The sequence below is a fragment of the Garra rufa genome, chromosome 5, assembly GCF_049309525.1.
Source record: "Garra rufa chromosome 5, GarRuf1.0, whole genome shotgun sequence".
NCBI classification, from domain to species: domain Eukaryota; kingdom Metazoa; phylum Chordata; class Actinopteri; order Cypriniformes; family Cyprinidae; genus Garra; species Garra rufa.
The window spans coordinates 45,054,517-45,081,321 of record NC_133365.1 but is presented as its reverse complement, the minus strand read 5'-3'; the positions used below and the strand labels follow the sequence as shown (position 1 = coordinate 45,081,321).

At 36.7% G+C, this 26,805-nt stretch overlaps 1 protein-coding gene across 9 annotated transcripts in view; it reads left to right on the top strand.

The window, feature by feature from the left end:
* Positions 1 to 26,805, top strand: part of fbrsl1 (fibrosin-like 1) — a 386,040-nt gene that overhangs the window by 115,421 nt on the left and 243,814 nt on the right. For 8 of the 9 annotated variants that reach the window (XM_073840599.1, XM_073840602.1, XM_073840600.1 and 5 more), the window contains exons 3-4: positions 5,923 to 6,015; positions 18,147 to 18,182. In XM_073840599.1, the coding sequence (XP_073696700.1) occupies positions 5,923 to 6,015; positions 18,147 to 18,182 (129 nt within the window). The remainder of the gene's footprint in view (positions 1 to 5,922; positions 6,016 to 18,146; positions 18,183 to 26,805) is intronic. The other variant, XM_073840603.1, reaches the window with a different exon arrangement.

The window sequence follows — 26,805 nt, the reverse complement described above, 5'->3', positions numbered from 1 at the left end:
AATTCTCGCGCTAATGGAGGTGGGACTTGTGGCGGCTCAGGGGCTCTTGGCTGGAGACGGCAGGCCCTTTGAGGTTAGACAGGATCAAAAGAGCAGAATAACAAAACAGAGAGACTTCACCCCAGCACGGCTCTCAGCACGCCTGCTCGCCACTCCTCCCTTCAGGGCAGAGATTCAGTGGCGTGTAGGATAGGGGTTTTACCTTCAGAGCCTGGCAAGAATACGTTTACGGCCTCTGCTCCCCTTTTTCGTTCTTGTTAATGTCTCTTTTAACTCTTTAGTTCCTCGTCCAAACAACACATAATGACTTTCTGTTAGGGATGTAATGATATCAATATCTTAATACAGCGATAGCAAAACTGTATTGATATTATCATGGTTACATGATGATATGAAGCGATAGGTCTTCCGGGCAAAAATTGTAGTTTTTAAAATATATTTAAACTTCTTATTCTAACATAAAAGGTCTTTAAAGTTGTGTTTTGGGCCATTATGCTTTAGTACAGTGTTTGTCAAACTAACTAAAACCGAAAGCACAATATGGCTTAATAATCCCTTAATCAAGTCTGTTTTCGCTGCACGTTTCAAAGTGAAGGCCGCACTTTATTCAGCCGATCAGCTTGTGATCTGGTGTTTTCCGTGACTCACAACAGCATGTGCTGTGAGTTTAGCATACGTTTGGGAATGCAGCAGCCATGAGTTACAGTATGCTTTATTTTCGTGGCAGATGATTACAGCATTTCACTGGATTTGTAGTGAGATGTGTTTTTGTAAGCTTGTTTTCACTAAAGCTGGAATTTTCCTTCAAAATAAAAGGTCTTGTCTCATTTCCATTTAAAATAAAAGTTTAAAAGTGCAGTATGAATTGCTGACAGTTAGCGGTTTAAATGCAGCCCAAATTCAAAATATCTCTTTCAAGTGTAGAAATTAGGAAATGAGTATTGTAATTTCTCTACTGTATTGTAAAGAAAAAAAAAATACAGATACAACTATTTGAAAATCTGGAATCAAAACATTAAGCTAAAATTGTCCAAATTAAGTTCTTAGCAATACATATTACTAATCAAAAACTAAGTTTTGATATAGTAATGTAGGAAATTTACAAAATACCTTACAATACTGATACATGCCATTTTAGTTGTAATTTTTATAAAAGGGCAGCAAGAGAAGTGATATAAGTCATTACTGCTTTCCTAGCAATAAGAAGAGGAGAAAAGAGTGGGAAGATGCTTGTGGACAAACAAAACTTCCTAAAGACCTGCGTCTCTGTTCTCTCCACTTTAGCTCTGATGCCTTTGAGGCTTTTAGTAGACCACAGCTACTAAAAGAGCTAACAAGTAGCAAAGACAAGATACTCTAGATGCCAGCCTGGCAGGACGTAAAAATGCCAATGTATGTCATGACAGAGCAGCCACTGAAAAAGTTTCTCAATCTTTATTTCATACGATATCCGGGCGCAGTTCGACTCCTTTTGTGGAAAAAACGATGCTACACCATTTGGTTTAAGCCTACGCTTATATCCATCAGCACCTCTAGCTCTTTCAGTAGCTGTGGTCATCATATCAGTATTTTATTTTCTGATTTGCGTATTCCATGTTTTGTTGAGGTAAAAATAGCAACAGATAGTGCCAGTAGTTCACCGAGTGCAAACATTTCAAGTCATTGAAATAATGGCGTCACTTATAGTTCAAAATGTGTATAGAACAATGTGGATTTTTTAAATATACAATCTTTCATGGGTGTTCTACTGCGTATTTCAGTAAGAGTTATATACGTTGTCTTTAAACATTTAAAGTTATGTTTTCTGCCGCTTTAAATTATTGCTCTCTTTAAAGCCTGGTAGATTCTGATAGGCTGTCAGTGTTTTATATGCTATGTACTGCGTCTATGTTCATGCGAATCATTCGTGATGCAGCTTCACCCACAGCAAAAGTGAGTAAAAGGGTTTTTATGCGTTTTTGCAAATGGCCTTTCTTAATGTGCTTGTTAGCGAGTTTCGCCGCTAGACGGCACTAAATGCCGCTAAATGCAGCTAAATGTGGCTAAAGTAAACATTACGGCTCATCATCCCGTGGCAAAGAGAGGAGTGGGGTGAGCAGTGCTCATTAGCATTTAAAAGAACATGTAACAGAATAGCTCTCTAAAAAGGGCTGATTTTGACAAGGTAAAAAGAGTGTTTTTTACACTACCATTGAGAATTTTAACCAAAGTATGTTATAGACTTCTCACATCACATCATCTTGTGGAAAATGGGCATCTGATGACCCCTTTAAGTAAATATGGTAATTTGACCTCATCTTGGTTTTGAATTCCCCACATATTTTCGAGAGAAAAATGAAGAAATTGTGTCTTTTACAGATTCTTAAAGTCAACATGTTTGACCTTGCACTGCGTCTAAACAAGACATGAATCCATAACTAGAAAGTGCACAAACAGAGAAGTACTAAAGTGCATTTCAAACACTTTGCATGGTTTGTCTCTCAGGGACAGACCTGCAGAACCTTCGGCTTGCTGCGTGCACAAAGCCTCAGTTGAGACCTTCAGAACGCTAACCGGGTAAAATCCATCTTTATTTGAAGTAAGGTCCCACAAAACACACAAGGTGTATCCAAAAACGTATGACAAAAGTCCAAATGCTGCAATCTCCAAATCAGACTTCTGTTTCCACATCAGTGAAGATGGTATTTTTGAAAACATTAATTTTCATTCTGTGTTCTGTAAACAAATCAAAACCACGTTTGGCACACCACACACAGAGACCCCCTCGCTCTTCTGCCTGCTTTTACAAGTAGACACAACAGCAATTCCGCGATTCTTTAAGCAGCCCTGCCGATTACGTTGAGATAGCGGGATTGATTAGCTTGTCAGCTTTTCTGACAGAATCGAGCCCCTGTCTTGACTACAGCAAATTACTCTGACTTGATTAGGCCCACCTGCAGCTCTTTTTTTGGAAATCCTCAACATAGCGCCAGCGTCGTGCCTATGTCACATCACTCCGCTGGTTTTCGCTTCTGACCTCAACTGAATGGTAATTCATTGCACCAATCATCCAGTGCTGGCGCGGTGTTGTTCCAGCGCTGGCTCAGTATTGGCTCTGGTAATTAAATGGGGCTTGCGTGTGTCCTCTGGGAAGAAGGGACTGGGAAACGATGACCAGGTGGTGGCAGAATGCAGGACCTGTCAGACTAGCTGATGACCGTTTTAATTCTGCTCTGCCTGGGGCTATAATTGATATTTAGCAGAAAGGTTAATTGTAGCAGTGATCTGTTTAAATTAGAGTAGAGATCTGGAGACCAGGGCCAAGACCTGCAAGCCACTGGGGACACGCATGAGAGTTGTTTGAGTAACACACACATACTTATGCTCATACTTATGCACACACACTGGGACTAGATCACACACACACACACACACACACACACACGTGCATTTTTGAAACGGGCTGTTCATATAGCTCTGATTGACCAACACCATGTTCCAGCTGTGCTGCAATAAAATCTAAACATCTAAATACATAAATACATTTACAGCATATTGCATTTATTTTTTACATTTAAATCATGCAATGTAAATGTATTATTGCAGGCCCCAAAAATAAATTGAAAACTAGTAATAGGTTTTATTACTTGTAGAGACGGTTTTGCCTCCAATGTACAGCAAAACAAACAAACTTGTACTCACACTCATACATATATGTGACCCTGGTCCACAAAACCAATTCTTAAGAGGGTATATTTGTATTAGCAATAGCCAAAAATATATTGTATGGGTCAAATTATCAATTTTTCTTTTATGCCAAAAGTCATTAGGATATTAAGTAAAGATCATATATTATTTTGTAAATTTCCCACCGTAAATATATCAAAACTTAATTTTTGATTAGTAGTATTCATTGCTAAGAACTTTATTTGGACAACTTTAAGGTGATTTTCTCAATATTTAGATTTTTTTTGGACCCTCAGATTTTAGATTTTTTCAATTCTTGAAAAAAAAAAATAACCCTGATAACTAGTTTTGTGGTTCAGGGTCACATATAATATATAGGACACACTTACACATATGTGTATGGAAACCCATTTCCACCACTGAATAAAAAAAGCTAATTGTGACTTTTTATCTCACAGTTCTGACTTTTTTTCACAAATGTAAGTTTACATCTTGCATTTCTGACTTTTTTTCTCAGAATTATGAGATATAAAGTCCAATTGCATGTTATAAAGTCAAAATTGCAAGTTATAAACTCATAATTCTGACAAAGAATCTCAGAATTGTAAGATTTAAACTCGCAATATTGACTTTTTTCAGAATTGTGAGTTTGTATCTCACAATTCTGAGAAAAAAGACATTTAGACATATAAACTCGCAATTGCGAGAAAAATTTGAGATATATGCTTGTGCATCTCGCAATTCTGACTTTTTTCTCAGAATTATCAAGTTAAGATTGCAAGTTATAAACTTTTTTTTTCGAGTTAATTTTGAGAAAAAAAGTCAGAATTGCGAGTTTGAACAATTCTGATAAAAATGAGTCAGAATTGCAAGGTAAAAAGTCATTAGGAAGTCAGAATTACGAGATAAAAAGTAGAAAGAATCTCGGAATTGCAAGATTTAAAGTGACAATTCTGACTTTTTTCAGAATTGCAAATTTGTATCACAATTCTGAGAAAACAGTCTGAATTTAGAGACGTAAACTCACAATTGCGAGAAAAATAAGTCAACATTTTGAGATAAAAAGTATATACTTATGTGTATGTGTATGAGTTTGTATCTCACAATTCTGACTTTTTTCTCAGGATTGTTATCAAGTCAAAATTGCAAGTTATAAACTTTTTTCTCGCAATTGCGAGTTTATTCTGAGGAAAAAAGTCAGAATTTCGAGTTCAAGTCTCACAATTCTGACGTTTTTTCTCGCAATTGCAAGTTCTGAAATAAATAATTGGGAGTTTGTATTACACAATTCTGATAAAAAAAAGTCGGAAAAGTCATTAGGAAGTCAGAACTGCGAGATTTAAAGTCTTTTTTTCAGAATTGTGAGATAAAAAGTATATAGATATACATGTTATATCAAGTTTGAATCTCTCAATTCTGACTTTTTGAATCTCAGAATTGTGAGATTTAAACTCGAGTTGTGAGAAAAATGTCAAAATTGTGAGATTAAAAGCATATACGTATGTGTAATACGTATGTATACGTAATTCTGACTTTTTTTCTCAGAATTGTGAGACGTATGGTCGGAATTAAGAGGAGAAAAGTTTTTCCTCTCACAATTGCGAATTTATTCTGAGGAAAAAAGTCAGAATTGCGTGTTGAAGTTTTTCTCACCAGCTTGTTATCTTTGCAAAATAAAATTTGTTTACACACTCATGACAGATGGCCTTCGAAACATAGGACAAGGTCAGTGAATATCATTTCCAGGTGAGCTGTGGCCCTTTTGCATGCGTTCAAATCAGCGGATCTTCAAATGCAGGTCAAAGTTTTTAGAGCATCCCTAAGCTCTTCCACCAGTCAAATCACAGGAATACATAAAACTGCCCTCATCACCATCTACATTTCACTGTTTCAGCAAAAAAAAAAAACCACCACCTTCACCTGCCCTCCACACACACTTTGGCTTTCCCTTTGGGTTTTCACGGACTAATGCTCTGGGTGCACCGGATAAAAGCAGTAAAGACAACAATACTCTGGTTTCAGACACAACTAGGCACCTCTTGGGAAACAGGGCCTAAAATGTCTAAAATGTGTCTTTTTGAAGTCTTTCTATCTCAAAGTGTCCATCCCAACATTGTTTCGATGAGATAATATGGCTCTGCTTGAGGATACAAGAGTGCTTTCTAGATCAGTTGTTATTGTAGGGTTACAACAGCCATATAAAGCTCTTATATAAAGTCCTACTTCTAAAGTGTTATTTTTCTTTGCTCTGTCTAGTCCTTGAGTCTTCTGAACCAGGCTGGGAGGAAAATGGAGGAGACTGAGGTGAACACGGCACCCAGGAGTAGCTCCAAAGACCGGCTCAGTGAGGTAAGCACAATAAAGTGTGTCATTATGATGCCAGTATTTATGACAACCAATAGGAGAGGACTTCACCAGCCAAATTTGTTACAAGACAGGCAGAAGTCTTATTCAGTTATAAATGCATTCAAGTGTTCTTACATGTCTGTAGAAAAGATTTACAAGCAAAATGCCAGTCGGATACACAACAGGTGCATACAAACAATAATTTGTTCTTACCTTTGTTCTAATGAACTCTTACATTCTTGCTAACAGCCATTCTTCACTGACAGCCAAAATATTATTTTACAAAGACTTAGTCTTAGGTTTAGTCTTTACATCAGCTTAGACAGTAGAAAGTGACCCTTATGATTGATTTTTGGGGTCCAATTGTTTGAATATCATAATATCAAAATATTTCTAAATATGAAAAATAACATAAAATATATATTTAAAATAGAAAAAAAAAGAGTTTTTTTTTTATAATTCTTACCCAGACAGTAACTAGAAAAGTGAATAATGTTGCAGACAGTGGGGGTCCTTGGTGTCAAAAAGTTTAAGAACCACTGATCTACTATGTTTCATAAGCAGTTAGTTTGCGTTAATTCATGATCAGCTCGAAGCATATTTCTCACCAGTGTCTTTATAGAAAAGATTCCCTGCGTCTGGCTGGTGCCGTTTCTCAGTAACGCAGCTGAATATTGAAGAGAAAAAAGTAGTGGTAGGGGTTCGGTTAGGCCTTGAATGAAGAAATAATGTGATTGAGAGAGGGGTAATGAGAATTTGTGTCTAATTCTCCCGAGACTCGCTGAATACGCGTCCCTAACTAACGCCTGTCAAACGCGTGTCCGAAATCCCCAGCAAATTCTTTCGGATGGATCCGTAATGCGGAGACGGCGAGGCTGCGCGCCTCAGCGAACCGAGGATGAAGGGAGGGGAAGATGATGAAAAGAATAAAATGTTTTTAATGAAGAGATTAAATGTGATGCTTAGGCTGTTAAGGATTCGGAGGGAAATTTCAGTCTTCGCTTTCTCCCTCCCACCCTTCAGCGCCATCATTTATGAATTTGTGCAGAAGGCTGTTTTTCATGAAAAAGTCAGAGAGGGAGAGCGAGGAAGAGAGAGAAACGAGCTCGAGGCAGATAAAAGCGTGATCCAGGCTGACAGTTTTGACAGCAAAAAGCGACAGAACAACGGGCAGACAGAGAGAGGGAGGGAGGGCTGAAAGACTGCAGAAAATTGCAGACTGTAATGGCTGACAGTGCCAGATATGACATTTCCCTCTAATCTCCTGCCAAAGAAATGGTGCTAAAATGCAGAGCGCCATATCCATGTCATCTGTAGGCCTATCTGTCCATCTCAGAGCGGGAGAAAGACACAGATAGCCAGAGATCTGCGGAGCCCGTTCCTTCCCGTCCCGTCGCACCAGGCCCGGACGCCGCGCTAACGCTAGCTTTGTAAACAGGATCATCTTTCATCACTGTCACATCGTTAAATGGTGTAAAAAATCTTGCCTTGTGATTCGCCATACATGCTAATTTTCTTTGCATACCAAATACGCTTTTCATACCCACTTCAAAGACGCTTAGGCGTGTGCGCCGCTAGCTAACGATCTCTGCGCTTCAGAGGCGGATAGAACTGGATTTCTTTTTTGTCGCTGGAGTGTCAAAAGGAAATGGAAACAAACGAGGGGGATGGCAGTGTCTCAAAGAACTGGGGGCAGGAGCGCAGTGATTTCAAAAACAGCCAATGTGGGGGCTTGCCATTTGAGCGCTGCGTGCGTTTGCTAAGATCTTCTTATTAGAACGTAACACGTCCACTTGTTTAGCATGGCTCTTGTAAAGACATTACAGAATCAGTGTGTTAATGAATTAATGAGGATAGTCAGACTTTCTTTAATTTGACTTGAATGCAAACGAGTCTGTTCAATACTCTCTTACATTCACATCACAGTTGAACATCAGCTTTCCACCCCTCAAATGTGACACAGATCTGGTTTTTGGATGACAGTCTGTACAGCATTTCTGACATTTCGTCTGACATTTTCAATTCCGATCTGGACCACTTTCTGATGTTTTTGCAGTGTGACCTTGATGTAAACATTCCTGACTTTCACACTAATCAAACTCAACATTCATGAATCGCATGCTTGATTTGCACTGCATAATGTTAACGTGTTCACAAAGAAAATGCAAAATGACATTACAAATGATTTAAATATTTGTGCTCATATGTGGAAAGACACGTTTTTAATGTGCCGTTACCCGAATGATTGATGTCAAGTTGAGCAACAACATACACCAACTTTTTCTGATGAAATTCCAAGTGATGCTTGACTCTTCAAAATTTATAGAGTATTGTGGGCTGTTGCCAAGGTGTTGCTTTGTGGTTGCTAACATCACGTTGCTGGTGTTCTAGATGGTTGTTAGGGCATTGTTTAGTGTGTTCTGGTCCCTAGATATGGCTTGATTCCCTCTTCCCTCTCTTTCAGCATACAGATAACAGTTCAAACTTTTGGCCAGTAAGACTTTTTTAAGAAAATAAACCACATGTTCGTATGATTCTTTAGGGTGTTCATGAAATGTCTGCAACATACATTGCTTAAAGCAGCGGTTCCCAATTCCAGTCCTCGCGCCCCACCGCTCTGCACATTTTGCATGTCTCTCTTAGTTAACACACCTGATTCAGATAACCAGCTCATTAGAAGTGAGGTCCGTGCAGGAACTGCGATCCGATTGACATGGTCCCTGCAAAGTGTTCATTGCTCCCTGCTCCCTGCTCCCTAAGTGGGGGAAATCTGTTTACTATACTTTGAGACATTCATTCACATATTTGCGCTACGTCACCGCATGTAGCGTCTTCACACACAGATGAAACTTACCAGAGAAGTGTGAAGTGCGTCTGTAAATAAATGCATTTTAAATTTACGTCTCGCACGCTTTAAAGACCTTCAAATGGAACACATACGCTCGCTTCGAACTAATGAATAATGGCGGAATATCCTGTGATGTCCACTTCGAAGGGCAGTAACGTTGGAATAGAACAAACGTCGGAAGCGATGCGTGAAACACACAAAATGTGCAGAGCGGTGGGTCGCGAGGACTGGAATTGGGAACCGCTGGCTTAAAGGAACCGTATGTAGGATTGTGGCCAAAACTGGTACTGCAATCAATTTCAAAATACTGTAGAACGGTGTATCCCCTCCCGCTCCCCCCTGACTCGAGGTTGCCAGCTAAGCTGCAGGATCCAGCAGGAACCTAGGCTGCTACAAGGAGCTTCCAATGGCAAGTGACGAGTCCTACACAGTATTTTTTTTTTTTCTTCTGTTGCTTCACGAGAGATGTTTTGCGAAGTAATTATGTATCGCAAAAATTTACTAATGGCGATTAGCCAAATATTTCGTAAAGATGTACTGTAACACCGTGTCTACACCGGACGCGAGCGGCGCGGTGCGACGCGGTGCGACAAATGCAATAGAACCTATTATGCTGTTCTATCTATGACGTGCTCACACAAAGTTTAAATGATTTGCAACGGTCGCTTTGACGTGTCCAGTGTAGACAGACTTTAGCTGTTGCGGCGCGACAACTGTCGCGTCCGGTGTAGACACGGTGTAATACCACATTTCAGTCGGAACATAGATTGTTTTCATACCCTGCTAGTGCTGCGATATAAAGCTTTTTATGAACGCATTTTGCACGGCCGACTGTGGAAAATCCACTGTGTACGGAAGCAAAGATAGCCAAACATAGATGAATCTTACCTATCCAGGAGAAAATTAGCAACGTTGGCGTCTGTCTTCAAATTCTTCTCCGTTTTCAGCCGTCTCCATCTGTCAAAGGCATCTCCTATACAAATCCTTGTTTTATTTCGGACTTTGTCACGACGTATTTCGGATTCATAACGAGGTCTTTTAGGTTTCGTAACGTTATACATGTTTTATCTGACACGTTCATAGCTGCAGCTGTAACAGAGCTGGCAACCCAGATCACAAAACTCTACTGATTTCATGATTGGTAGATAGCTGGAGGGTGGAGCCTCAGACCAAAACACAAAATGACAACAATAACATCAGTTGTGGGCTGCAACTTTCACTTTTAAATGACAATATCCTGGCCGGACCACTGTTGTCAGTGATATAAGTATTTGAAATGAACATGATTTCTTAATGTCAAGTGACATGTCAGGGCCATTTTATGATTAACTAAAATTAATTTCTTACATACAGTTTCTTTAACCCTTAAATGCATACCTCTGGTCTTTAGCAACCCGAGACGTCATTCACTACCCTCTCCCTCCTTCATTTTTTCAAGTTTGACTTAGTATTCCTTAATCTATTCATTATAAACAATATAACAAGAAAGAATTATATGAAATATAAAACAATATGTTTTCTGATGATTTTTTTTTGTATAAAGTGTATAGGTTTGCTAGAGACTCAAGGTGTGTAATAGTGTAAGTATATTTTAATATGTAAATATCTGATGACTAAATATTTGCAATTCACATTTATTCCTCTGTTTAATAGACAATAATGATGTGATGTTTCACTCATAACTATGGCAGGCATAAATCGAAAGAATATCATCAGCAAAAATTGAACTTGTTTGAATAGCTTTACTGCAGAGCAATTACTGTACGCAATAAAATATAAATGTCACCGTCATTTGATGGTGAATGTGGTGAATAAGCTGCCAGCGATCAAAATATTGACTTTGAAGTCATTGAAAACAATAGCTTTGAGTATATGGTTGAGATCGCGAATATGAGCAAGATGCTGATGTATTGTATTGTGGGAGTGCGTTCTGAGGATGACGGCGATCATAAAATCATCTGCTCGAATTGAACCCTTCTAAGTTTCAAAAAGTAATGAAATATGCTTTATTTTATCTTCTGTAATTGTTCTTAAAATATCAAGAGAGTTTTTTTGCTATTGCAGCAGTTAGAGATCCATCCGTGCTGGATATAGGTTGCAGTCGCTAAAGACCCGAATATGTAATAATGATTAGCGAAACATTCATGCTTTTAAAGATTAAAATTCCTCAGTGGTCATGTAAAACAACACCTATATGAAAACACCATGCGGAAGTGAATTTTGCATCTAATGTTTAATATTTGCAAGGGTGTGTTCAATTGATCAAAAATGACAGTAAACACATTTCAAATGTATGCTTGTGTAAACTTTGTTCAATAAAAAGTGGTTAATAATCACGGTTTCCACCAAAATATTAAGCCAAACAAATGTTTTCAACATTGATAATATTGATAAATGTTTCTTAAATGAGTAGTTCACTCTCAGAACAAAAATTTACAGATAATTTACTCACCTCCTTGTCATCCAAGATGTTATGTCTTTCTTTCTTCAGTCGTAAAGAAATTGTGTTTTTTGAGGAAAACATTTCAGGATTCCTCTCCATATAGTGGACTTTTATGGTGCCCCTGAGTTTGAACTTCCAAAATGCAGTTTCAATACAACTTCAAAGGCTTTAAACGATCCCAGCCGAGGAAAAAGGGTCTTGGCTGGGATCATTAAGAACCCTTAGAAGCTGCATTTAAACTGAATTTTGGAAGTTCAAACTCGCGGGCACCATAGAAGTCCACTATATGGAGAGGAATCCTGAAATGTTTTCCTCAAAAAACACAATTTCTTTACGACTGAAGAAAGAACGACATGAACATATTGGATGACAAGGGGTGAGTAAATTATCTGTAAATCTTTGTTCTGGAAATGAACTTCTCCTTTAAGCACCAATTCGGCATATTAGAATGATTTCTGAAGGATCATGTGACCCTGAAGACTGGAGTAATGATGCTTAAAATTCAGCTTGCCCCCACAGGAATAAATTGCATTTTAAAATGTATTAAAATAGAGAGAGTTAAATTATTTTACAATATTACTGTATATTTGTTCCAAAACAGTAAACATTTTCAAAAAATTACAAAAATCCTTATTCTATCTTTAGAATGGTAGTTGACATTTATGCAAATATTTCACATTTTTTAACCAATTTTATTATTCGACAGGTTGTTTCACAAATCGTAGAATTGTATTTCCCCCTTATAATTTCATTGTCATTCACATCATATAAATATGCAATGTCTAATCTGACTATAGAAGCTTTTGTGTTTCCGAACAGCGAGGATGTTTTCGAGTTTGGAGTGGATCTGGCATGAAGGTAATGACACTGATAGTTTCGAACCCACCCACCATGTCACAGAAGCTGCCCACAGAGACCCGGCAACACCTACTGCATCTCAGCCGTCTGTTCGCTCGCTGACTTCACGCTCCGTTGCGTCCCGATTGGCTTCTTTTCATCCGCTGCCCTATCTTAACCAATAGTCTGGTCCGTAGCTAAACAATCCGCCCCCTCCGACTTGTCACCAAATCTGTCAGGACCCAAGAAGTGTAGAGTGATGCGGGAGGGAGGGTGTAGGGTCGAGTCAGTGTGAAAATGGGTTTGAATTAAGAAGCGGGTTCACCCCTATTTCTTTTTAAAGAGGTTGTTTGGTTAACCCCAAAACAGCTGCTGTCCCGCTCACCCTACCACCCCGTCTCTCCCTCTTTCACGTTCGCTTTTCTCTCATTCTCTCGCAGCCTGCATCTTAATCCTTTTTTGAAGTCCTAAGTGCTAGGCAAATCCATTGAGTGCTGCGTATAATGGCTTTTAAGGGAGCGTGTTTAGATGTGGCCCAGCCCCATGGCTTATGAACCGCGGATGGTGTAATGGATTTTTTCTCCTCTCACTGCAGCACTAAATCCAACGTATTGTTCCTCATTATCATTTAAATAAGTCTCCCTTTCAACTCTGAATGTGGCAATGTGAATGAACCGGGGCATTGTAAGGCTAACTCTACAAATTTTTTGGCCTCCCAGTGAGCCTCGCACCCACTCGCTCTTCTCCATACGTTACGCCTCCTCGCTTTTCTGTGGTTCTGGAAAAGTATTTGGATCCTGCAGTGCCGCCTTTCCGGGTTTTCTCAGGAACACTTCTCTAATTGTCACAGTGGGAGTTTGTACTGAGTGTGAGAGAGAACAGAGGAACTGATGAGGGTTAAACCCCTGTAGCAGGTGTGTGTGTGTGTGTGTGTGTGTGTGTGTGTGTGTGTGTGTGTGTGTGTGTGTGTGACTGAATTCTGCGCAAGGACAAAATTGGTCTTGCGGAAAAGTCACCCCCTGAGACAGAAGCAGAAATTGCCAATCGCACAGAGGAAAGAGGCAAAAAGAGGGGGAAAATGATGGGAGGGAGAGCAGGAGAGATTTGGAGATTGGTTTTCAGGCCTAGTCTGTGGTGCTGGGATGTGGAAGTTGCCGTCTAGTCTTACTGGAGATGTCTGTAACAGGCTGCGGTTCTCTCATTCCAGCTATTGTGGCTTATGTGGATTATGGCTTTACTTGTTTCTTAAGGTTTTAGTTGTCTGCTGCTGTAAAGCAGTTATTTGTTTAATATTTCAGCTGAAAGTCAGCACTGAACTAGTAATACAATAATGTATCAATCAAGATATTGCAATCTTTTTAAATGTTCGAATGTTAAAGACAGTTTGCTTTTAACACACTTGCTAACATATTAAACATTGACTGTAATATGTACAGTTGAAGTCGAAAGTTTTCACACCTTGCAGAATCTGCAGAATGTTAATTTTACCAAAATGAGAGGGTTTATACAAAATGCATGTTATTTTTTATTTTGTACCAACCTGAATAAGTTATTTCATATAAAAAGACGTTTACATGAATGAATGAATGAATGAATGAATGAATGAATGAATGAATGATGCATTTGTATAGCGCTTTCATGTGTATTTCCGTACACCCAAAGCGCTTTACAATCATATGGGGGATCTCTCCTCAACCACCACCAGTGTAGTCCACAAGAGAAAATAATAGTTGCATTTATAAAAATGACCCTGTTCAAAAGTTTACACACACTTAATTCTTAATACTGTGTTGTTACCTTTGTTTTTTGTGATAACTGTCCACTGTTCTTCAGAAAAATCCTTCAGGTTCCACAAATTCTTTGTTTTTTCAGCATTTTTGTGTATTTGAACCCTTTCCAACTATTACTGTATGATTTTGAGATCCATCTTTTCACACTGAGGACAACTGAGGGACTACAGAAGGTTACAGAAGGTTCAAACACTCACTGATGCTTTAGAAGAAAAAACGATGCATTGAGAGATCAGGAAAGGGTTCAAATACACATAAATAATAACCAAATAAAAACCAAAGAATTTGTGGGCCCTGAGGATTTTTTCTGAAGAACAGCAGAGAGTTAAACTGTTCAGGACAAACAAGGAACTCATGAACAACCATCACTAAATAAACCCCCCCCCAAAAAAAAAAAACAGCTGTGGATCATTCAGGTAACAACACGGTATTAAGAATGAATTGTATGTAAACTTTTAAACGGGGTCCTTTTCATAAATTCAACTATTATTTTCAACATATTTTATGTAAAATATCTTACTCAGGTCAGTGCTAAATAAAAAATAACATGCATTTTGTATGATCCCTCTCATTTTGGTCAAATAATTAACACTTTGCAGATTCTGCAAGGTGTGTGCAAACTTTTAACTTCAACCGTATATCCACTTCTAGAGAATTCCCTGCCTAATCAGTTTTTTTTAAATAATTTTGAATGATTACATTATATCGTATTTATTAGATTGTTAGATTAGAGACAAAATAGATTAATTCTATTCTCTGTATTCTCTTAATCTTACTAGGAGAAGTTTGTGATTTTTAATGACATTTGATTCTCTGGTTGCTGAAAATACGGTGCAGATACTTGTCCACAACAAAGCAGAACCTGTACTACAATATAGTTTTATAAAGTATACATTTAAAGTATACTTTGGGCTTTACTCTGACCAACAACTGCAAATTTTGAGAGGAAGGCTGTCTGACCAGCATGTAAAGTGACCAAAAACAAAACTTTTTTTTTTGTAATGCAAAGTATCGGGCAGGCAAATCTGAAATCGATGATACCACAATAGTAGTGTGTAAAAAAAGTGGTAACTCATTCAAATGATGGTGCAACAGTCTCAAAAAAGCTTCAAAAGACATGACATAAATATATTTATGGCCATATCTGAAAATGGTGTGCTTGAGAATGCCTTGTTAACTAAATAAATTATTTAATGTCTTTCAGAGAATTGATGCCACAAATTTAGAGTTACAGACTTACAGAGCTCAGACTCGGTGACTAGTTTATTTATAAGGAGCAAATGTTTTTCTTCCCAAGCATCTTCCCAAACTGTGGGTTTGGGTAAGGCAGTAGCCTGCGGTAAACCTAGCTTTCTTGCTTGGATGCATAATGGCGGTAGAGTGGCATTAGAAGATCATTAACTGTCATAAAGTTCTTATGTTACTTTTTGTAGCCTGTAACCTTTGTATTGTGCAAATTCCAAACTGTTAAATTACCAATGTTAACTATAGTTTTAGGGACATTCATGCTGTGGACAGTTGCTGGAGTCTAAAACTATTTAGCACTCTATGTAACTTCTAGTTGTTTATGACTCACTCAGGCAGCCCTGAACTGTTTTAAATGCCCCTATATGAATCTGAATCTGACAAGGAATCTGTCACGGCAAAATAAAATGCTTTCGTTCCCCCTCATTTACCATAAACTGACAAGGGCTGATGCAACAGCATGGAAAATGGATGCAAACGCTGGGTGTCTTGGTTCTGATCTGAAATGTCATTTCCCTTATGATGACAATCTATGACACAGTTCTCAAAAATGATGTAACCTTCTATATAAGAATCATCTGAGTATTCTGTATTACTAAGTTAATGCCAGAATGTTGAGTTGAATGCAAAGTACAAAACTGAACGGCTTCAAATGTTGAAACATGTTACCGTAAAATGTTATTAGTGGCTAAGTCTGTTCTTGCCAATTGGGTTTGGACGGTTTGTATTAAAGTATTAAAGGTCCACTTAAGTCCTTTAAAACAGTGTTGTTCTATGTGTTGATGTACTTTCAACTGAAACAGGAAAACAGGGTGGGACATATCAAGCAATTTTGTATATACATATGTATATCGGCTCTGCCAGAGCTGTTGAGCTCTATCAAGCCGCGTTTGACAGACTGTAATTGCTATAATCGCTTTTCATATTTTCATAGATTCGAAAGCATATTTACACTGCCTAAATACTTCCCTATCTTCTATATAGTGCACTACATGCCATTCACCATACAAAAAAAATACTAATTCTGTGAATGAGTGACTGATCTCAGCTGCAGCTTCAGCGTTTATTTATAGTGTATAGGGGGCGTGACTCTTTAGATTCTAGAGAGCATTTGATTGGACAGAAAATCTGATGAGAAGCTGAAGTGCAGGGTGATGTCATTAAAATCGTTGATTCTTATTGGTGGAAATGAGAGACTGTACGTTTTGAATGCTTATACCTTCTAAATACAAATTATATCATTGTTTTGGAGCAAACTAGCTTATAGGTAACCTTAAAGGAGAAGTTCACTTCCAGAAGAAAAATTTACAGATCATTTACTCACCTCCTTGTCATCCAAGATGTTCATGTTTTACTTTCTTCAGTTGTAAAGAAATTGTTTTTTGAGCAAAACATTTCAGGATGGTGCCCATGAGTTTGAACTTCCAAAATGCAGTTTAAAGGGATAGTTTACCCAAAAATGAAAATTTGATGTTCATCTGCTTACCCCCAGGGCATCCAAGATAAAGGTGACTTTGTTTCTTCAGTAGAACACAAACAAAGATTTCTAACTCAAACCGTTGCAGTCTGTCAGTCATATAAGGGCAGTCAGTGGGACCCACGGCTTTGAGAGTCAAAAAAATCATTCACAGACAAAACCAAATTGAACCCTGCGGCTCGTGACGATACATTGAGGTCTTAAGACACTAAACAATCGGTCTGTGCAAGAAACTGAACAGTATATTATTTTTTTACCTCTAATCCAAGCAACCATAACTTCAGTCAATCAGGCTCAAAAGTTGGGAGTCAACAGTCCCAGATAAGTTAGCGCAAGTTTTAGTTTTTTATCGGTTGATCAGAGGTAAAATAAAAAATTATATAAATACCGTTTCTTGCACAGACCGATTGTTTCTTTGTGCCCTGGGGGTAAGCAAATAAACATCAAATTTTCCTTTTCGGGTGAACTATCTCTTTAAATGCAGCTTTAAAGGGGTCTGAATGATACCAGCCGAGTAGGAAGGGTCTTGTCTAGCAAAACGATCGTTTTTTTTGCTAGACGATGGGAGATTTTCGTCTCCCATCTGCCATTAACCGGAATACACAGAGTTCACGCAGAGCTAGACAAGCATTTGAGGTTAAAAAGTATATAAATTGTAATTGTTTTTAGAAAATGACCAATTGTTTTGCTAGATAAGACTCTTTTCCCTTGACTGGGTTCGTTTAGAGCCCTTTGAACCTGCACTGAAACTGCAATTTAAAAGTTCAACAAGAACAAGGGGGTGAATAAATTATCTTTAAATTTTTTTGTTCTGGAAGTAAACTTCTCCTTTAAGGCCAAAAAACTTCCATTTTGATTTCATGGGGACTTTAAGCTTCATATTCAACAACTATCACTATATAAAAGATCCATGGTGATGAACTCATGACTTTTTAAAGAAAGATGTGCCATTAACAGGTAAAAGCCATCAATGGACCAGATTTGAGCATCTACCCAGAACACCAAAGCAACTATAGGCTATATCACCCTAGCGTCAACATAGCAACACCCTAGCAATTACTCAGAAAACCTTAGGAACTGCATACTGTACATGCTAATGATTTGTCACAGAAAGAAACAAGGTGTTTTTCTAGATTAACAATGTAAATTCCACTAAAACCCCAGTTGAAGATAATCCCTAAGTCTTGCTGAAGAGAAAAGGCCTTGGGCGACCAGACGGCTGTACTGTGCTTGAGTCATATGAGTCCTGTGTTCTAGCAGATCCTGAAGAGAGAAAGAGAGAGGGAGAGAGAGAAAGGAATAAGGAATGTCATTAGGCGAACGCTAGGAACGAAGGGTGGAAAAAAGGTTAATGTGAATATTGATATTAAAGTGTTAGAACTTCATCATGTCTCTGTCATCTCATAGTATCCCTCAAAGGTCAACGTTGTTCTCTCTCTCTTTGTCTCTCTCTCTCTCTCTCTCTCTCTCTCTCTCTCTCTCTCTCTCCCCCAGAGCTCCACTCACTCTCTGTCAGGACGAGGGTACTCGGTAAGTGACATTTTCACGCTCTGCGGCTTTACGGCAGAATTACAGTATCCTCTCCTCCCGTTTATGGCCCCGGCAGCGGACATTTTAATTATGTTAAACAGAGAAATGGTGGAATCATGATATTAGGGACATCACTCTTGGGTGACTGACTGATTAAATGGTGAAAGGTGTCCCGTTGCACCTTGGGTAAATGAGCCTTTCTTTATATTTACGACCGTTTTATTTCCAGTGCTCTGGTCGTTTAAAGTGTCACTGGCGATGTCTTCTTCTACGCTCTGCTGTGGTCATTGGTTAGAGCTTGTTTAAAAGCCATCGATAGATTTTGATTTGGTTTTATTTGGTTGAGACTTGAAACGAATCATATGCTTCTGGTTACGCAATTGACTTTTGGTTTCGTAGTGTTGCCACAAGGGGTGCCATAGCGGGCGTTAGCGTTAATTTGCTGTCCTGTAGAGTTGGTTTTTATTCAGATGAATACATTTGAAGACAGAGCAGCAGTTTGATAGGAACCTTGCTGAGTTAAACTGTTTTAGTTAAATTGTCAACATGTTTACAGCTAGCTACTTGGCATTTGTAGATAATTTTTTCCCATGAGGACTGAAGTTTGCTACTGCTTTCTGTGTGTGTGCATGTAACACCAGACTGCAATACATTGAACAACAATCATTCACTTGTGTAGAGCAGAGGTTCTCAAACTCTGGGTTGCAAATTGGTGCTAATGGTTCACAGAAAAAAAATAAAAATCTCAAAGATTTTTTTTTTTAATTCACATTTGTTAATGGTAATATTTTATTTTTCTGGTCAAAACAGGTCAGTAATAATGAGATTAATCATTATATTTTATATTATTGCATATACATTACCATTTAGAATATTCATATTTAATATTATATTAACGTTTAAATTATAAATGATTACAATAGTAGAATACCAATACAAATATAATAAAAGTATAATAACCATGTGTACAAAATTAAAATTAAATAGTTGGCCTTTTTACTGTCATTGTACTAAAGTAAATGTTTATGAATGTTTAAAAAGTTCATTATTGTGGTTAACATTTAGAATATTCATATTTAATAATATATTAACATTAACATGAATATATAGGCCTTTTTATTATCATCATACTAAAGTAAATGTTTATAAAGTTAATTTTTCTGGTCAAAACAGGTCAGTAATAATGAGATTAATTATTATATTTTACATTATTGCACATATATTAGCATTTAGAATATTCATATTTTAATAATATATTAACATTTGGATTATAAATTATTACAATAGTAGAATACCAATAAAAATATAATAAAAAGTATAATAACTATATATACAAAAATTTAAAATAAATATTTGGCCTTTTTATTGTCATTGTACTAAAGTAAATGTTTATAAAGTTCATTATTCTGGTCAAAACAGGTCAGTAATAATTAGATTAATCATATTTTCTATTATTGCACATATGTGACCCTGGACCACAAAACCAGTCATAAGGTTAAATTTGACAAAACTGAGATTTATACATCATATGAAAGCTCAATAAATAAGCTTTCTATTGATGTATGGTTTGTTAGGATCGGACAATATTTGACTGAGATACATCTATTTGAAATCAGAAATCTGAGGATGCAAAAAAATCAAAAACACTGAGAAAATCACCTTTAAAGTTGTCCAAATTAGGTTCTTAACAATGCATATTACAAATCAAAAATTACATTTTGATATGTTTACAGTAGGAATTTTACAAAAAATCTTCATGGAACATGAACTTTACTTAATTTCTCAATGATTTTTGGCATAAAAGAAAAATCAAAAATTTTGACCCATGCAATGTATTTCTGGCTATTACTACAAACAAACCCCAGCGACTTAAGACTGGTTTTGTGGTCCAGGGTCACATATATTAACATTTAGAATATTCATATTTAATAATATATTAACATTTAGAGTTATAAATTATTATAATAGTAGAATACCAATTAAAATATAATAAAAAGTATAATAACTATATGCAAAAATAAATATTTGGCCTTTTTATTGTCATACTAAAGTAAATGTTTATAGAGTTCATGTTTCTGCTAAAAACAGGTCAGTAATAATGAAATTAAGCATTATATTTTATAATAATATTATTGCATATATTTATATTAACATTTAAATAATAAAATAGTATAATATAGTAAAAATATATATTCATATTAAGCCTTTTTATTGTTGTCTTGCTAAAGTTATAAAATGATGGTTATAAAATGAATATAACTATGTTTATTATAAAGTGAGTCACTGCATATATTTGCCCTTAAAATATTAATAAATGTGACCCTAAACCACAAAACCAGTCATAAGGTTTTTTTTGTTTTTTTTAATTGAGATTTGTACATCATCTGAAAGCTGAATAAAGCTTTCCAGTGCTAGTATTTGGCTGAGATACAACTATTTGCAAATCTGGAATCTGAGGGTGCAAAAAAATCAAAATATTGAGAAAATCACCTTTAAAGTTGTCCAAAAGAAGTTCTTAGCAATGCATATTACTAATCAAAAATTTACTTTGATATATTTATGATAAGAAATTTACAAGGTATCTTCATGGAACGTGATCTTAATTTTTTGGCATAAAAGAAAAATTTATAATTTTGACCCATACAATATATTTTTGGCTATTGCTACAAATATAACCGTGCTACTTAAGACTGGTTTTGTGGTCAAGGGTAACATATGTGTTTTTATACGCAAAATAGAGCCACTTTTATATTTTCAGAAGGGAATCCTTTGCAAGGGGGTTATAATATAGTTTGAAAAAAAAAGTTTGAAAACTCCTGGTTTAGAGCGTTTCTTAAATAGAGTTAGATTAGAGTAGATTAACTGTTTCTTTCCTTTTTTCTGCTTTATTAGAACCATATGATGCATTTTTATGTTTTATAATGATTGTGTTATGTGTAGAAATGTTCAAGTTATCAATATGTAAAGAGTTATTCACACACCACAACTACGTGAATCGCATTTTACAAACACAGGCTCATAATCTACTTTTTAAAACATGCTTTCCCAACGTTTATTCCCAGATAAATACATTACACCGAGAAATAAGACTCCCCTGAAATGAACAGTTTTTTATTCCATGTTCAATACTCTGCAATGATCTTCTTATGCATGAAAATAAGCTTTGGAAATTGCCGGGATTCATTGTATTATTGATTTACTGCTCTTATTCTAAAGATAATCATATTCTCTATAAATATATTCCCTGTACTTCTTTATTCGAAAGTGCAGAATACACTTGACACTGAAGCTGAGAGAAAAAAATCTGTGTTGTATACCCTTGTGAAATATTCAAAAGCAGCAGTGCATTTTATATGCTAAATTTCCGCAGGCATGTCAAGCAACATGTCACAGGATCGCTGTTTATGCATGACAGAAAGCTCACTTTTCATCAGATGCTCAAATGTTTGTTTGCAAGCGTGCACACACGCACATACAGACACATACTCGCTGACATTACCTGTCACCTAAGAATGTCAGGTAACGACTGCTACTATGAGCCGCTAGGTTATTTATTTCATATGTTTTGTCAGTATGAAGAGACGAGAGTTTAAAGGTTTCAGGACTCATTCTGTCATGCAGTCAGTACTCATCCTCTTTTATTGTTTGGCCATTTGCAAAAGGAAAGAAATCATTTTCTGACATTTCTTGCTATTTCCATATATATAAATATTACTTCACATAAAAGTAATATACATCCACAAGAGAAAATAATAGTTGAACTTATAAAAATGACGCCGTTCTAAAGTTTACATATGCTTGATTCTTAATACTGTGTTGTTACCTGAATGATCCACAGCTGTGTATTTTGGTTTCGTGATAGTTGTTCATGAGTCCCCTGTTTGTCCTGAACAGTGAAACTGCCCGCTGTTCTTCAGAAAAATCCTTCAGGTCTAGAGCTGGGAAATATGGCAAAAAAAAATGATCACGATAATTTTTTTCATATCAGTCGATATCGATAATTATCACGATAAATGTCAAATCTTTATAATTATATCTATCAGTTTTAAAGGCAGATTTTTACTCTCGACAGTTAATTATTATTTATGGTTTATTGTCAGAACAGGACAAATACTTTCCTAACAATAATCAATTGAGGTAGAATATATAAAACGTTTTTATAAAACATGAGAACTGTAAAATGATACAACACTAGGTAACATGGCTCTGACTGTAAATGCAGAGTTAAAGTGATTTTTAACTATATTTATCATTCAACAAAAATAAGAATAGACAAATCTTTTCAGCATGCCAGTCCCTTTGTGCAGCTGATTTAACACATCTTGTAAAATGTTTTAGCTTTCTGAAAATATTAAAAAAAAAATAATAATAATGGCTCAGGGCTCTACACTTACTTTTCTTGCTAGGAGCACTTGTGTTCCTAACTTAAATTTAGGAGCAGTCAAAATTTTAGGAGCACTTTCTAAACAATAATCAAAACTCTTATTAAAAAAATTAGCCTTCCTATTACGAGGTGATATTTGACTCTTCAAAGCAGTGTTGTTTTCGTCAACGATGACGATGACGAAATCATTTCGTTGACGCCACTTTTTTTCATGACGATAACGAGACGATGACGAGATAAAAATGGCTCGTTGATGACTAAAACATGACGAGACGTGTGTGAGTTTTCGTTGACGAGACGAGAATAGACGAAAATGTTAGTGGGTGGTCCGTCAGACGTTTAAAATGCATGACATTTCCGCTTATTGTGCATGCCAATCAAAACTTAAAACGTATCTGCCGCTATGGCAAGCCGTTTTAGCATTAAATACTCTTTGCCATACTAGTATGGCAAGCCGTTTTAGCATTCCATCCTTGTTTGTCTTTTATGTTCTAAAACATTCCTTCATTATTGTAATTATTGGTGAAAATAGTCGATCCGGAAGCTCACATTGTGTTGAACTATAGATCTGCTATTTTCAGAACTTATAAGTGACACTACCCAACAGCAAAATACTTACTGACCTACATTAATTTGTTAAAAGACTACTTTTTTCCCTTTTTTTGACTAAAACTAGACTAAAACCTTTTTGACTTTTCGTCGACTAAAACTAGACTAAAACCTTTTTGACTTTTCGTCGACTAAAATTGGACTAAAACTATCACATTTAGAAGTGACTAAAAATTGACTAAAACTAAGAAGCTTTTTAGTCCAAAAGACTAAGACTAAATCTAAGATGGTTGTCAAAAACAACACTGCTTCAAAGTGATTTACAGGGGAATTTTGTTTTTTACCTTTTCATATGTTTAATGAGGCTCAAAGGTGAGTGCAATCAAAATCATAAATTCATGTTGAGATGAATGTAAAATCTATAATATAAACTTTTGAAAACAGAAATATTAAAGATTTCAATAACTGAACAGATCTGCCAGCAGGTGGCGGCAAGACGCTGATTTAATTACTGAATCACATCAGTCATTTGATTCGTTTTAACGGATGGTTCATTCGGGAATAAAGCGAGTGACTGTCTTTATGAATGGGAAATTGAATCATTTCACTAGATTCCTTTAAAAACGCACGTTCATTCATAAACGAAACACCGCTGTGTTTGAATGGAGATGTGCGCAGTTGTGACTTGTTTCAGATTACTTTTGACGACGAAATAAAGCAAAATCAGGAATAGTGTTGTAGTCAGTCAATGTAAGTCACTTAATAGTAACTAATTGTTTATTTAACTGCTGTATTAGATCAATATCTCATTTACAAACCACCTTAAAATTATTTAAAGCTGTCACTCATCTTAGTTCACGATATCACAAAGCTCTATTATAAACAACGACGCTCTCTTTACTGCACAATCAGTCTCTTATTTACACTCTCTCTATACTTTATGAAAGGATTCATGAGATCAGTCTGTGATACATTACTCAATGTTGCAAAAACACGTAGAAACCTTTAAATCTCCGATGAGTGCAAACACAAATATGCTGATCGGGTCAGTCGCACTTGGTGATCCAAAATATTTTTTACAGTCGCACGTACAAATTTTTAGTCGCAAATGCGAGTGAAATGGTTGCACTAGAGCCATGTGGCTGTAAACTAAATACTGCATGCGGCATCCGGAAGTGCAGGCTGCAAAATGCCTGCGCAGCGTTACGCATAGTGCGTAAGCATTATCGAGCACTTATCGAACTGTCATTATAGTTTTATCGAAAAAAAAAAAAAAAAACTATATCGTGATGATTATCGTTATCGAATTATCGCCCAGCCCTATTCAGGTCCTACAAATTCTTTGGTTTTTCAGCAGTTGTGTGTATTTGAACCCTTTTCAACAATGACTATGTTTTTGAGATCCATCTTTTCACACTGAGGACAACTGAGGGACTCATATGCAACTACTACAGAAGGTTCAAATGCTCACTGATGCTCCAGTAAGAAAAACGATCCATTAAGAGCCGGGGGTGTAAACTTTTGAAAAGAATGAAAATGTGTACATTTCTCTTGTTTTGCTTAAATATCATATTTTTTCTTTATTTAGTACTGCCCTTCAGAATCTACAGAAAATACTTACATGTTTTCCAGAAGACAAAATAAGTTAAATTTCTTCAAATTAATGCTCTTAATGAAGCATCAGTGAGCGTTTGAACCTTCTGTAATAGTTGCATACGAGTCGCTCAGTTGTCCTCAGTTTGAAAAGAAGGAACTCAAAATCATACAGTCATGTTGGAAAGGGTTCAAATACACAAAAATGCTGGAAAACCAAAGAATTTGTGGGACCTGAAGGATTTTTCTGAAGAACAGGCGACAGTTTAACTGTTAAGTTTAAATGTTTTTTATGTGAGATATTTGTTTTCAATGCAGTACATAGAAAAAACAAAACATTCATTTTGTATGATCCCTTTTATTTTGGTAAAATAATTAGCATTTTGCAGATTATATATATATGTGCATGAATTCTAAATTCTAGATGCTAGTAGCATCTATTCCTGATGCAATATCAACTGCAAGAAAATCAGTTTTCATTTAGCATGACGATATCTCCGTAAAGACCTTTACCGGAGTAAAACTATGTCAGTTTAGTTATTCTTATCATGATTTATGTCCTCTATACAGCAACCGACTCAATCTTAGTCTTGTCATGCTGTTTTTTTTTTCCCCTCTCAGTGAAAAATAGAGCATGTTAAACTCATGTTTCCTTATGGCGACATTCCGACATGGCACTGAAAAGAAAGCCTCTCTGTAAAAGGCCTGTAGCGGCCGTGAGCCTCGACTGTCATATCAGTTTAGGCTGAGAAAACATGACCAAAGAGCCACGAACCTTGTCCTTCTCTTTACACGATGTTGTGAGTGAGATAAAAGAGGAAAAAGAAAACGGAGGGAAGTAGAGAAAGTAAAGAAAACGGGCAGAATATAGGAGGGTATTTCACTTTGACACTAGCTCCATCAAATCTGGTTATGTGCCCTCACACTGTGTGTGTGTACTCATGAGATTAACAAAGAACCAAGAGCTCCAGGCACAAGTTTGTGTGTGTGTGTGTGTGTGTGTGTGTGTGTAGGGGGGGGGGGGGGGGTTCTTGTTTATGTGCATCAGTCTGTTATCTTCCAGAATTCAAGGCACAGTGTTACGGTCAGGGGCCCCTGGGGCCACTCCGACACTTCACGTTGTGTTCGTAATCATCTGCTAGGAGTGAAAGTGCTAAGGGCTAACGTACGGAGAGGGAGAGATATGTCAAGAGAATGATGGAGGGAGATGCAGCCTTCCGGCCTGATAAGTGGGCCACCACCTGCAAAGTTGTGAGTTCGGCCCCCAGCGGTAGCAGCTTATTCAAGCCGGAGAGTTTTTTGCCGCTAAATTCAGTTTGGATGAACCACATTAAATCCAAAGATAGATGTAGACATACAACCACATGTTTTAAAGGTCTGATCATGTTCTCAACCCATGTCATCCAAGATGGTCGTGTCTTTCTTTCTTCAGTCGAAAAGAAGGTTTTTGAGAAAAAAAATTCCAGGATTTTTCTACATATAGTGGACTTCAATGGGGATCAACAGCAATTTCAGTGCAGCTTCAAAGGGATCCACACGATCCCAGCCAAGGATGAAGGGTCTTATGTAGCAAAAAAAATACAAATTTATATACTTTTTAACCACAAATGCTCATCTAATTTTCTCCTCCAACTTCAAAATCGGCCGAAATCATTGTTTTCCCTTTTTTTCTGTAAAGGGTGTTTGACTTTCTTTGCACATTCACTTTGTAAACACTGGGTCCTTACTTCTGCCTATGTCATGCGTGACCTTTCCATAGTCACTATGTAATTCAGAGCTAGTGTAAGACGAGCATTTGTGGTTAAAAAGTAAATACATTTAAAAAAAAAATTAGCATACACTCTTAAGTAAATGTGCTTCACAATCCCATAGAAGAACCTTTTTTGTCTGAATGGTTCCATAAAGAACCTTTAACATCTGAAGAACCTTTCTGTTTCACAAAAGGTCCTTCAGATTATAAAAAGGTAAGAAAGAGATGGTTCTTTAAACAACGTTTGACTGAATAGTTCTTTGTGGAACCAAAAATGGTTCTTCTATGGCATCGCTGTGAAGAATCTTTTAAAGCACCTTTATTTTATGACCAATCGTTTCACTAGA